The sequence below is a fragment of the Callospermophilus lateralis genome, chromosome 5 (genome assembly GCF_048772815.1).
Source record: "Callospermophilus lateralis isolate mCalLat2 chromosome 5, mCalLat2.hap1, whole genome shotgun sequence".
In the NCBI taxonomy this organism is placed as follows: domain Eukaryota; kingdom Metazoa; phylum Chordata; class Mammalia; order Rodentia; family Sciuridae; genus Callospermophilus; species Callospermophilus lateralis.
The window spans coordinates 48,675,388-48,689,786 of record NC_135309.1 but is presented as its reverse complement, the minus strand read 5'-3'; the positions used below and the strand labels follow the sequence as shown (position 1 = coordinate 48,689,786).

At 36.5% G+C, this 14,399-nt stretch overlaps 1 protein-coding gene across 1 annotated transcript in view; it reads left to right on the top strand.

Moving 5' to 3' along the window:
- Nucleotides 1–778: 778 nt before the first annotated feature.
- Fem1c (fem-1 homolog C) overlaps nt 779–14,399 on the top strand; it is a 28,621-nt gene continuing 15,000 nt past the window's right edge. The window contains exons 1-2 of the mRNA XM_076856657.1: nt 779–1,007; nt 1,903–2,629. Coding sequence (XP_076712772.1) covers nt 2,086–2,629 — 544 coding nt within the window. The 5' untranslated portion in view covers nt 779–1,007; nt 1,903–2,085. The remainder of the gene's footprint in view (nt 1,008–1,902; nt 2,630–14,399) is intronic.

Sequence of the window (14,399 nt, the reverse complement as noted above, 5' to 3'; positions counted from 1 at the left end):
TGAAGGTCTGTTTTCAAAAATGGTTTTCTCATGATACATTGTGGGTTGTTATTCCCCTAACACATTTCAATTCTTCTTCATCCTTGTTTAATACCGTACATTCCAGGTCTTAACGTCACGAATTCCAGTTTATTTCCTGCTGTATTAAGTAGTAATTTCTTTCATCAGTGTACACTTTTTACCTTTCATTTCATAGTTTTATTATTTAGAATTTAAGAACTAGACCTTGTTGAATTTATACTGTTCTTAGGTTTTACGATTCCTTATAGTCTTTATATTTTTCAGAGACCATATTTTAAAAAAAATCAGTCATGTTTGGTAGCTTTCAAAGCTAATCTCATTTTCTGAAATTTGTCTTGAGAGTGCTCAGATGAGTAGGAAAGTATAACTGGATGCTACTTCTCCCAGCGCCCTGAGACCACGCCCAGCATCCCCAAAGCCAGGGTAGGGAAAAGCAGAGAGGTGGATTAAGTGGGGAGCACGCGATAGTTCCACTGTTTCTCCGTCTACCTCGGGCCGCTGCGGCGCGGCCCCGCCCCCTCACGGCGTCCCGCCCCCAGCACGCAGACACGTCCTTCGCAGAGCTCAAGGTCCCTCCCCCTCCCACGGCGCTCCGCCCCAGCCACGGCGCCCCGCCCCGCCCCTAGGCGGTTGCTCGCGGCGGCCGCCGCCCTCCCCCGGCCCAATGGCGCGGCTGCCGCGTCAGTGATGTGAAGCTTTGCTCTGGCTTGTCCGGCCCCCGGCCCGCAGCCCATTACACCATCCGCCGCGGCAGCCGCTGCAGCCGCTACAGCCCGAGCAGGCTGGGAGGGCGGGAGGCAGCTCGGCGGGGCGGGGCGAGCAGCGCGGCCGGATTCATTCCTCTGGGGCGCGGGGCATGGAGGAACAGTGCGGCCGCAGGCGGAGCAGGGCGGCCCGGGCGGCGGCGGGGACAACGGTTTCCATTTGAAGGGGGCGGCCCGAGCCCGAGCGGCCAGCGGCAGCTGGAAGGACTAGCCCCCGGGCAGGTAGTGGCTGCGGCGTCGGCGGCGGCCTGCCAGGGCCCGGGCCGCGGCCTGAGCGCCCGCTGGGAGGCCTGGGCGGGAAGGAGGGCGCCCCCGGGAGCGGCAGGCGGGCGGCAGACTGGAGGCCACAGGGTGGTCAGACCCCGGGAGGGGGTCGTGATCGATCGCGTAGTTTAGGGAAGAGTTCTCGGTGTCTGGAAAAGGTACTGCGCGGGTTATCTAGGGGCGATTGTGGTTTGGGGAACTAGCAGATCCTTGAGGGGGGGTACGCAAAATGAGGCGGGAGAACTTAATGGCTAAAACGCAGCCGGATTTCCTGAGACCGTCGAGTTTTAAAGGAAAGAAAACCTTAGAGTGAGGGCTTTGGTGTTAGCTGCCCAACGACTGGTGTGCCCGACCTTTTTGTTCCTTTTCGAAACCCATCCCAACCACAATGAGGCCTTCCAGCCTGGCGCCCTTGGCCCCCTCTCTGCAGATGCAAGCAAAAGAAACATTTCTGAACCTGTCTGTCTCCTTGTCTCGGTTGTACTTTCCTTGGGTGTGTGCAAAGCAAAACTAGAACAAAGCTTGGCTGGTGAGAACTAGAGACGAAAACCAGTTGCCTGTAGTATTTAAATTTTCCGCACACAGAAGAGAGAGGGCCTCCCACCAAAACATTTGGGTCTCCTATGAACCCTTTTGTATTTTCCTTTCCCACGTGTGTGTGTGTGTGTGTGTGTGTGTGTGTGTGTGTGTATGTATATATGTATGTATGGGGGGCGGGCTAGTCTCTAACGTACGGCTCACACCCCCACCCTCCGTTTCTTCCCACACTAGTTAGAAATTAAGAAAATCTAGTGTTTTTCCCTTTACCTATGGAAAATTCAAAACTGCTACTTTTTTTTTTTTCTTTCTCTAGTTTGGTGCTCTGGTTATCAGATGTTGGAAGGCAATAGGACAAAACATACTCTCCGTGGGTTTATATCCGTTCTGGGGTGCAGTGACTAACATTGAACTTTGGTTCCTGTAACTCTTGCCTGCAAGAGAGCTAAGCCGGAGCTTTGCTTTGAAGGATAAAGCACAGCCTCTCAACTGGACATAAATGGATCTAAAGACAGCGGTGTTTAACGCAGCGCGGGATGGCAAACTCCGGCTTCTCACCAAGTTGTTGGCAAGCAAATCTAAAGAGGAGGTTTCCTCCTTGATCTCTGAAAAAACAAATGGGGCCACGCCACTCTTGATGGCTGCCAGGTATGGGCATCTCGACATGGTGGAATTTCTCCTAGAGCAGTGCAGTGCCTCCATAGAAGTCGGGGGTTCTGTCAACTTTGATGGCGAAACCATTGAGGGGGCTCCCCCTTTATGGGCGGCTTCTGCAGCAGGGCATCTGAAGGTGGTCCAATCTTTGTTAAATCATGGAGCATCTGTCAACAACACGACTCTAACCAATTCAACTCCTCTTCGAGCTGCATGTTTTGATGGCCACTTGGAAATAGTGAAGTACCTTGTAGAACACAAAGCTGATTTGGAAGTGTCAAACCGGCATGGGCATACCTGCTTGATGATTTCATGTTACAAAGGACATAAAGAGATTGCTCAGTATTTACTTGAAAAGGGGGCAGATGTTAATAGAAAAAGTGTTAAAGGTGAGTTTAACTTTATTTTTAATTTTTTAATGTGTCTAACACTTATTTTAAGGAAGTTTGATACATAATTATAAGCATTGGTGTTGAGTTAGCCAACACAGACCTTCTTCTATTAGGTAACTCTTCTAGTATTATCTTGTTCAGTGTTTCTCTAATATTAGATAATATATTGAACAAGTGTGAAAAAAGACCTGTCACTAGGTTAAGCAGTATATTCTTTGATTTGGAGTAAATTCCAATTCCAAAGAATTTTTTCCCCACAGTTACAGAGCATGTTAATGGTAATTGATCTAAGCCTTTAGGTCTATAATTTAATCTGTTTGGAACTGTAGTTAAAGGTAATAGCATTTTCTCAAGCTTTTTATTTTTTAAGAACAACTTTGGCGTAGAAACTACTATAGTTAGTGAGTCATCATTTTGTTTGTTCTAGGTAGGCATTTCATTTGTTACTCTTGTCAGGGAAGGCTAGGCCAAACTGACCTGAAAGGATTAATATCAGTGGAAAAGGCTAATATCTATTCCCTGATTCCACATTTATTTGTGGTCAATAGGAAATCCTTTTATGTAGAACATATGTTAAATATAGCAAAAGAAAACAGATTTTTAAAAACTGCTTCAGTACTGAGGGAGCAAAACAAGATTGTTAAATGTGAATTTGTTGACTAGCAACAATGTAAAGACCTTTGTTCAGAGAAAAGCTGAACATTAAACAATTGTGTTTAATTTTCATCTATTTTAATAAGCCACAAGGAGTAAGTGATAATTTAGAATTCTTTAAACCCTTAAGAGCAACTATTTTTCATAGAATAATTTTGATTCTTGAAAACTGTATTTGCCTTAAATAATTCTATTCAACAACAGAGTAATTCACTACCTAATTTTGAAAAGCTCTTAGAATTTAAAAGTAGCATAAATACATGTTAAATATTTCAAATAATACAAAGTGGATTACAGTGTTTACAGTGAAAAAAATAAGTGTTATTACTCCTGATTTCTAGATCTCCAACACACAGGAAACCACTATTTGCTTTGTCCTTCTAGATAGTCTATGCATCTACAAGTAAACTGGTCTGTACATCCCTTTCCTCTCTTTTCTACTCACTGTTGATGCATACGATTCTGTCTTTATTTTCTAAAACCACAATTTATCTTGGCTATTATTCATCTCCAACACACATAGCTACCTTAATCTTCTTTCACAGGTATACCGTATTTAATTGTATGAATGTATATAATTTATCTAGTCTCTATTAATAGACATTTAGGTCACATCCCATACTGTGCTAATATAAACAATGCTGCTGTGAACATTCTTGAACAAAAATGTGTCTTCACACACTTGTGTGAGAATAGCTGTAGTATAAATACCTGTATTTGGAATTGCTGAATCAAAGCGATGTATTTATAATTGTGATAGTGTTGGGTTGCCTTTCAGAGAGGTTAATTTTGGGGCACTACATTAGTAAATAAGCATATTTATTGAAGATAATATGATCTTTTCTTGGGTTTGTTTTAAAGATTAATTGTAAAAATATACAAAATCATGATTTTCAGAAATTCTTTTTCAGTTCAAGTGTGAAAATCTGGCAAACTCCCAGCACTCACTTAATCCAAAGATGTTTTTGAATTTTGTGTACATATATATGTGTACAGTTTTATATGCTGTTCTATAACCTGTTTTTTAGCTTAATAAGTGTTATCTTTAATGTCACTAATTATAGCTCTAATTTAAATGGAGTTTTATGTTGCTTCTGGTTTTTCAGTATGACAAAGTTTCTGTAAACATTCTTTCTTATAAGTGTTTTTATTTCTGATTATCTTTAGAGGTAAGTTGTTGGGTCAAAAGACAATGACTTTTTAAAAACATGTCATCCTTTTAAAGAACATCATGCTTGTATCAGGAACAAAGTATTCTTTAACCATGTTAATATTTGGAATGCTTTGAAATTTGGAGAAGTGAAAGGGTTAAAAGGTATACCTGCTTGTTAGATTTTTTTTTTTTCTTTTGGCTATTTTTAAATCAGCTTAATGATGTTCAGATTATTGGTAAACTCATATATATATTTAAGTCAAATCAGGGGTGTTTTAAACTCTTAATGTCATTGGAGAGGTGAGACTGGTATTATTTCCCTCGTTTTCCAAGCTGCTTTATATATTTCTGGAGCCATAGTGTATGAGAGAACTAGAATATAAATAACTCATATTTTTGTTAGCATTTCCTTCTAGTAAACTGAACAATATTTTATTACCTCTAAGCTATTTCAGAAGAATGTTTCCTTTATCACCATCCTAATCTTACAGCTTTGTATGTGAGGTTGTGAATGCTCCATTTTTGTTAGTCTGCTAATTCTGTCATTTTTTTTCCCAGAATCAATATCTTAATATGTACTCCTTTAAAAAAAGTACACATAAGAAGACAATTGCATACCAGAAGTTGTTTCAGATAGCCTTAGTTTTATGTATATACATATTATAGAGATTTTTATCACTTTTGTGCATCACCTTTAACTTTTTTTCATGGTGCCATTTAATTTCAAAAATGATTATTTATGAATATTGGGGGCAGGTTCAAGGAATATGTACCCTCCTTTACTCAGATCCTGAAGCTTTGATTCTTTGATAATTATTCTCTCATTGACTCTTTGGGGTTTTTTGTTTGTTTTAGTTGGTGAATGGTAATCAAAAAAGCAGGACCCACTTGAAACTGAGACACAGGAGAAGGATATGAGATAGCAGCAAAATAGTTCCACCCAAAAAGTGGAAAATACTGATATAACTAGGGATAAAATGGGCTCTCTTTTTTGTGGTGTGTGTATGGTACTGTAGATCCAACCTAGGGCCTTCTGCCTGCTAAGCAAAAGTTCTTCCACTGGGCTCCATCCCCAGCCCAATTTCTTAGGACACTTTACATGTCATCCATGGAAATATTCTGAAAAAAGAAAATGCCAATACAAAATGCATGTGACTTCTGCATTCCATTACTTTTTAACAGGTAGTTGACATTTGAATATACTATTTAACCTCTTTCCATTACTTTTTAACAGGCTATTAGCATTTTAAACATGTTCTAACTTAAGGTGGAATTCATTCATTAATTGAGAGCATTTCTTGAGTCCCTCAGTGTGCCAGGTTTTTAAATGTAGGATATACAAAGATGAGTAAGACAAGATGTCCAGTCCTTGATTTTCTGCTCTTGAGGTTTGATTGGACAGACAGGTTCATAACTGCTTATGCTTACTTAAATGACAATATGTTAAGTGCAGTAGTAGTGCTTTCTTTCTTTTTTAATTTTTTTTTTTTTGGTAGCTGTAGATGGACAGAATGCCTTTATTTTATTTGTTTTTTTTTTATGTGGTGCTAAGGATTGAACCCAGTGCCTTGCACATACGAGGCAAGTGCTCTGCCACTGAGCTACAGTCCCAGCCCTCTGTAGTGCTTTTTTTTTTTTTAGTTGTAGTTGGCAGATCCTGAAGATTTGATTCTTTGAAATTATGTCACTTATTTATTTTTATGTGGTGCTGAGGATTGAATCAAGGTGAGTGCTCTACCGCTGAGCCACAACCCCAGCCTGAGTAGTGCGGTCTTCTGTTAGATATTTGGAAATATTTATCCCTAACAAATTATTACCAAAGGGAATAATGGGTTCCTTTTTCCCCCAAAGGGAGAAAATTTCCCTATGGGAGAAAATCTTTGAGATATTCAGGAATAACTCTGTAATTTAACACTTATAACAATTGGTTTTTTGAGGCAGGAGTTGATTACTACTCATAACTAAAAACTCCAAATCAGAAGTAATTATATAAGCACTTGTCAGAGCTTTCACAGAGTTTTTTCCAGCACTTCAGGGTTATAGTTGATTTGTTTTCTTTGGTTCTTTCATTGTTTGTTTTGGGTTTTTCTGTTTTTGTTTTTGTTTGGATTGTTTGGATTCAATAGGACTTTGCAGATCTGAAGTGAAATTATTTAAAACCCTCCAGTTGAACAGTTGAAAGTGCTAGTAACATCACTGTCTAGGTTGGAATTAGGAGATTAAGCCTAGAAGACACTGTGCTTATTCATGGGTTAATCATATTAGATACTGAAGGTAATTAAGTAAATTGAAAATAAATATGGCAAGGCATTATGTTGAATATTTTGGAGGATGTCCAAAGTATCATAATTGTTAACTGTTAAAGGAATGGTAAAAACAAGCTATGTTGTAGGATTTTGGAGGAAGAGTGTACTGACTGGGAGTGCATCATCAAAGTAGAAAATGAGCCTTAAAAGGATTGTTGGGGTTCAAATCTGCAGAGAGGTTGTGGTACTTTTCTAAGCTTAGGAAATGACAAAAGGAAAGGCACATTGAGAAATACACTTGGAGGGACCAGGAATTGGAAAGGTGGCACATTTGGATGAATGAATTCTAGGTAAAGGAGTTAATTTTATTTGTCATGCATGGTAAACCAGCAAGTTTTTCAGCAGAAAAATAACAGATTTAACTGCATTCTACTACACTATAAATCATCTAACTGCAATTCTACTAAAATGTAATTTTTTTGAGGCCAGAGACCTGGGCATTTCTGTCACATGCATTAGGAAGAGTATCTGGTCCATAATGGATATTTGGTAAGTGGGATTGTTGAATGAGTTGGGTTTCATTGAGGAAAGATTGTTAGCTCCTTGATAGCAGTGTATTTTGTGGTCATTTCTGTATATAGATAAATAGAGTTGATGAAGACTTGAAATAACAAAGTAAGGTAGTAATTGTCAAAAATGAGTAGCATGGGCTGAGGTTGTGGCTCAGCGGTAAAGCACTCGCCTAGCACTTGGGAGCCCTGAGTTCAATCCTTAGCACCAAATAAAAATAAATAAAATAAAGGTATTGTGTCCAACTACATATTTTAAAAAATGAGTGATATAGGTAGAACTTTGAAGGGATAAGAAAAATCTGTCTAGGTATGGGATAGGTGTAGTTAGCATTAAGAAAGATTTGAGAAAGAGCTAATTTGGGCATTTTTTTTTCCTTATGGAATTTGATAACAAATAATTGGAGAGAACCACATGTATAATGTTGAACCATGTTTGTATCTACCACCTTACTTCAACAATTATCTACATCTGCCATATTTTAAAAAAGTGTTTCATCCCTTTTGTTTTCTGAAGTAGTTCAAAGCAAATCTAGAAACATTGTATTACTTCTCTCCCATAGTATAGTCATTTTAGGGTATGGATGCATTTTATTCAAGGAAATATTTTTAAAAATTCTGTTTTCCCTCACTGTAAATGCAAATAAATTTTAAGGGAATTTCCCCTGTAAATTAAAAACTGTTGGTATAAAGACATAGACTAAGATAATGGTTGTTGTAGACTTATTTTAGTGTAGTTTAATACTATCTGGGTGTTGAAAGCTGAGGTTCTATGTTTCTTAACTTTGAGAACTCTTCTCAACTTTTGTTTATCTCAGAACACCTTCTTGAGAGGAAAGTAAAAGGGAGTAGGCAGGGATTTAAAATTTCTCTATACTCTGTGACATCTTTGGTTTTATTTTGATTTAATAATGTTTATATAATTTTACAATTGAATTCATTAAAGTTCTATGTTATTTCTTTTCTCTCTTGGATCTCCTGGCACATTTGTCTGTATCCTTCAGGAGACTTAATATTTTAGTTGGGTAGGCTAAATTGAGTTCACTGGGGGAATATTCATGAAACCTCTGTCCACGGAAATTGGATTTTGAACTGTGAATCCTCACAGAATTGAACTGAGATTGGTGAGAATGAGCAACAATGTTAATTTAAGAGAGTTTTGCTTATTGAGGTTCAGGTGTATATCACCCCCTCACTGGGTTCATGTTTATCAGATTTATGTTGGTTAATTAAATTTGTTTGCTTAAAATAAAATTCAAGGAAGTCTGGTGTTCTAGTGATCTTGAGGTAACAGAAATAATATATGTGTTGGAAGATCCATGTGGAAAGGTAGGGAGGGGTCCAGATAAAGAAGTTCACCATGAATGGTAATCTCACCAAAACATTTGTCTTCCTCTCTTTCCCCTCCTTTTGGGAAGAATTGTGATTGAATAGGGAGTTTGTGAACTACACTGGCTAAGAAAGGGGAAGTCTGAATTGTAATGTTTTCAGTCTTTAGATGATATTTTTACAGATATTAATTATTGAGCCCTTGTCCCTTATCTCTACCTAGCCTTGAAAATTCTACTTTACATCAACATCTATTTCAAAATGGATGGGCTGTGTTTGACTCTCAACACTGTAAAACTAAAAAATAAAAATAATAAATAGCTTTATTAAGATATAGTCCTCATGCCATTTACCCATTTAAACAATTCAGTGGCTTTTTAGTATGTTGAAAGAATTGTAACTCCATCACCTTAAATCAACTTTTCATCCTCATCCTGCATCTTACCTTTGTGGATGCAAATATTTTTTAGCATTTAACTTTGCTGTGAGTTCAAGAACGTGTTATAAAATTTATGTACATTTCTAGTTTAGAGTGTTATACAAAGAACTAATGAAGGGCTGGAGATATAGCTCATTTGGTAGAGTACTTGCCTCCCATGTACAAGGCCCTGGGTTCAATCCTCAGCACCAAAAAAACAAAACAAAAAAAGAATTAATGAAGAGAGCGCATAGGACTCTTGGCAGTTTGTTTCTCTTTTTGCTGTACTGGGGATTGAACCCAGGGTTACTCTAGCACTGAGTTACATCCCCATCCCTTTAAAAAAAAAATCTTTTTAAAAAAATTGTGAGACAGGGTCAGGGTCTTCCTAAATTGCCGAACCTGGCTCGCTCGCTCGCTCTCTCTTTTTTTTTTTCTTCTTTTTTATAAACTTTGTCCTTGAGTATCTCCCATGATAGAATATAGATGTGAAAGGGAAACGGTAGAGAAATGTTCTAGTACTGCTTTGATATCCTAAATTGTTTGTTTCTTTATATTCTTCTCACTTCTCTAAGTGCACACAAATTATAGTTATGCAGGTATGTAATACTTGGATCAGTATTATCCTGTATTTCGAACTGTATCCCAACTTCCATCTTGATTAGTGGGTCTCTTTTAGACCCAGCTCAGCCCAGTCTAGCTTCAAAGATGAGGAAAAGTGGGTTGGTGTGAAGCAGGTTGAAGAGGAGAGATAATAATGTTTCCAAACAAATCTATTACACTATAAATTCCTTCAATTGCTGTTTGTTAATTAAAACCTAGACTTTTATCAAAACTGCAAGTATTTTTAATTTTAATTGAATTTTTAAAAAGCTTTACTGAATGTGCTGGAGATGAACCTCAGTGGTAGAGTGCTTGCCTAGCATGTGCCGGGCTGTATTTGATCCTCAACACTGTAAAACTGTAAAACTAAAAACTAAAAATAATAAATAGCTTTATTAAGGTATAGTTTACATGCCATTTACCCATTTAAACAATTCAGTGGCTTTTTAGTATATTGAAAGAGTTGTGCCTCCATCACCTTAAATCAACTTTCATCTTCCCTAAAATATCCATGTTCATTAACCACTCGAAACCTGCCCCCCCATCCCCGAACCATACTAGTCTTAAGTGACCAGTAACTTTCTGTGTAATTTTGCCTATATTGTATATGTGGATTCAAAATATGTAGTCTTTTGTGATTTTTTTTTTTTTTTTTTGTACCAGGGATTGAACCCAGGGGCACTTATCCATTGAGCCACATCCTCTTAGCCCTAATATATATATATATATATATTTTTTTTTTAGAGACAGAGTCTCACTGAGTTGCTTAATAACTTCACTAAGTTACAGAGGCTGGCTTTGAACTTGTGATCCTACTACCTCAGCCTCCTGGAGCCCCTGGGGTTACTGGCATGAGCCATTGTGCCCAATTTAAATCATTTTTATCCATTCAGCAGTTGAAGGACATTTGATTGTTTCTACTTTTTAGCTTTTATGAGTAATGCTATTATGGACATTTATGAATAAATTCTATAGATGGATATTTTCATTTCTCTTGGACACATATATAGGAGTTGGACTGTTGTGTCATGTGGTAACCCTAACCTGTTGAGGAACTGAACTCCAAACCATTTTCTTTTTTTTTGTTCAAATATTGCAATTTATTATATGCCAAAGATAATTTAAATGATTTATTATGGTATTTTGAGAGTGACTCCACAATTAAGATTCTTTTTTTTATTTTAGAGAGAATTTTTTTTTAATATTCATTTTTTTTTAGTTCTTGGCGGACACAACATCTTTGTATGTGGTGCTGAGGCTCGAACCCGGGCCGCACGCACGCCAGGCGAGCGCGCTACCACTTGAGCCACATCCCCAGCCCACAATTAAGATTCTTGTGAAAACAAAATTAGGATACAAAATATAACACATTAATAATGCTATAAGAATATCCAACAAAGTATAAACTTAATTACAAAAAGATATTTTTTTATTAGTTACACATGACAGTACAATGATCTTGACAACTCATACATTTGAATAAATGGGGTATAATTTCTCACTTTTCTGATTGTACAGGTTGCAGAATCACATTGGTCATACAGTCACCTATATACATACAACAATAATAATGTCTATCTATTCCTTGGAAAGCTGGGAATGGAACCACCATTTGACTCAGCTATTCCCCTTCTCGGACTATATCCAAAAGACCTAAAAAGAGCATACTACAGGGACACAGCCACATCAATGTTTATCGTAGCACAATTCACAATAGCTAGACTGTGGAACCAACCTAGATGCCCCTTCAATAGATGAATGGATAAAAAAAATGTGGCATTTATACACAATGGAATATTACTCAGCACTAAAAAATAACAAGATCACGGCATTTGCAGGGAAATGGATGGCATTAGAGCAGATTATGCTAAGTGAAGTTAGCCATTCCCTAAAAAACAAATGCTGAATGTCTTCTCTGATATAAGGGGGGTGACTCAAAGTGGGATAGGGAGGAGGAGCATGAGAAGAAGATTACCACTAAATAGGGAAGAGAGGTGCGAGGGAAAAGGAGGGAGAAGGGGATTTGCACGGAAGATGGAAGGAGACCCTCATCATTATACAGAATACATGTATGATGTGAGGAAAAAAAAAAAAAGAGAAGTGTGTCCAAACCATTTTCAAAGCAGCTTGTTGAATGAATGAATTGGATTCCTGTAGGCAATGTAGGAGGGTTTCAAGTTTTCTATACCTTCTCCAGCACTTGTTATTTCCCTTTTATTAAATATAGCCATCCTAGGAAATACGAAGTGGTATTTCACTGTGATTTTGGTTCCTATTTTTCCCATGGATAATGATGTTTAGCATCTTTTCATGTACTTAATTCATATGCATATTTGGCATTTGTGTATCTTCTTTAGAGAAGTATCTTTGTATTTTTTGTATGCTTTTAAAATTTTTTATTATCTAGTTTCAAGAATTGTTTGTATATTTGGAATGCAAATTCTTTATCAGATATATGATTTGCATATATTTTTCTCCAATTCTGTGGATTGTTTTTTCATGTTTGGTGGTATTTCTTATAACAATTTGGATTTTTATTTTACAGACTGATTTTTTAAAAAATTTCACTGTGGGCCACTTATTTAACTTAAACAAGAAAATTGTTAAAAATGGACTGTAGAGTTTACCCGTACCATTTACTACATATGAACTTTCCATGAATGAAACTGTGTAAGTTAGTTGTAAAATACATTCTGTTCTTGCTTTGGCATCTATTTAAATTTCGAGTAAGCAGAATAATGGGATTTCATTTCTGTATGGTATAAAACAGGGCTGCAACCTAGCCTTCCATTTAAACTTATATACTTGATGTAGCTTTTGGATATGTTAGCCATATGACAAATATATCTGTAGCAAACAAGAAAATAAGATTCCTTCTCTAGTTCTTTGCTTCTCAAGGATGAGCACCGTAGATATCACTTGGAACCACTTCAGATCAACCAGTTACAATCTACATTTTACTATGAGTTTCTGGTGATTTTGTATATTCAAGTTTGAAAAGTACAGCTTTAAGCTTGACTTGTCCTAAAAACAACACACATACATAAAATTGTTAACTTTTAAGGATTCTACAAAGAGCAAAATTTGTTGGATTGTTATTGATAGAAAAGCAATTTAAATTATAATAGGCATTTTGCATTCATTAAATATTTTGCAGTTCTTATGAGAACATTTCTGTTATATTGAAAAACTGCTTAATTCTGTCTATTAATTTGGGAGGTAACTTAGAAACTTGATCCTGGTGAGTTGTAGTAATTTTACTCAAATTGATATATTTATATATGCTAAATTTAAGTTCTTGTACAATTTAGGTGGTATAACAATTGTGTGCCTTTATCGTTAAGTCAAACCAAAACATGTAACGATGACTAATGAGACTCTTAAACTTCATTCTGTTTCTTATCCAAACTACTGGTTAGTTTTTGGCTTATCTACTTTGAGAAAAACATTGATCCCATTTTAGGAAACTTCTCACAGTTAAGCATGAATTTTCTCTCTTACGTGCCTGCTATCATGACAGCTGTCTTTAAAATTAACATCACTAAAGATTCATATTTCAGATACTTTTTGAGTAATATTACAGTGCTTTCATGCATGAGCATTTCTGATAGTTTTCTATGCTTGATATCCACCCCCAAACATTCCAACAAATGTGGCTATTTTTCATTTTTCCAGATTTTATTAGTACTGTTTCTGTTCTTTTGTAGTTGAAAATTAATGTATTTACATCATATTATTTTAGCTTTCCACAGAAATGCTTTAATTGAATTGATACTTCCTGTTGTGACATTAGCTTGATTTTAAAGGAATGCCCATTTAACAAACATGTCCTTTGAGAAATCATTAAAACTTCCACTATAAAATCAGTGCCTTAAATTTTTTTTTTCCGTCAAATGAACCTTTTCTTGAACAGGTGTTGAGAATAGTATAATATTGTGTTGTTTTTTTTTTTTTTCACTCTCTTTTTTGCCTTAGTGGAAGGTAAATTTATTAAATACTAATATCCTTGATTTCATCTGGGAATCCTAGTAATATTTGTCTTTGAACTCTATTCAATTATTTATTGCCTTTGAGAACACAAAAGGAAGACATAATAAGGTACTAATGCAACTCTTTTGGAAGAACAGTCATCATATAATGTGAATGTTTTTAAAGGGGCTTGAAAACTTGGGAAATGTCCAAGTTGAATCTCTACTAATTGGCATATGTTGCTATGAACCTAAAGTTCAAGTCAGTGATATTACCTAGCAAAAATTAAACATGACTTCAACAGTCTTTGATGTGTAACAACTCAAATCAGTCATAAGAACATAGTAATTCGATTTTTAAATTTGTATGTTACCACCATAATTTTTCACAAGAAATTGTAATCAGTACTTAGAGTATATCTAATATTCTTGAGTGAAACAACTGATAGAGCAAAACAGACAACTGGCTATCATAAAGTATTAACACATAGAAAGACTAATTCCAGAAACTGAAACATGTCATTAAAGAAAATAAAGTTTGTTAATAGACATGAGATATTTTCTTTACCTAGCAGTAAAAGTAATATAAATTTAAACATTAATTTCAGTGCTAGAATGAATGCTATAAAAATGGTACTTTAAAAAAGCTTATTCCCAAATCTTGGGGTATAACTTGGTAGCAGAACATTTAAAGTGCAAGACCTTTGGTTCAATCACCAACCCCACAAAATAAATATTTAAATAAAGTTTAATCCTTTGACAGTGAATTGAAGATGTATATTTATCCATTACACATTTGAGTTCCTACTTTAAACTAGGCATTTATT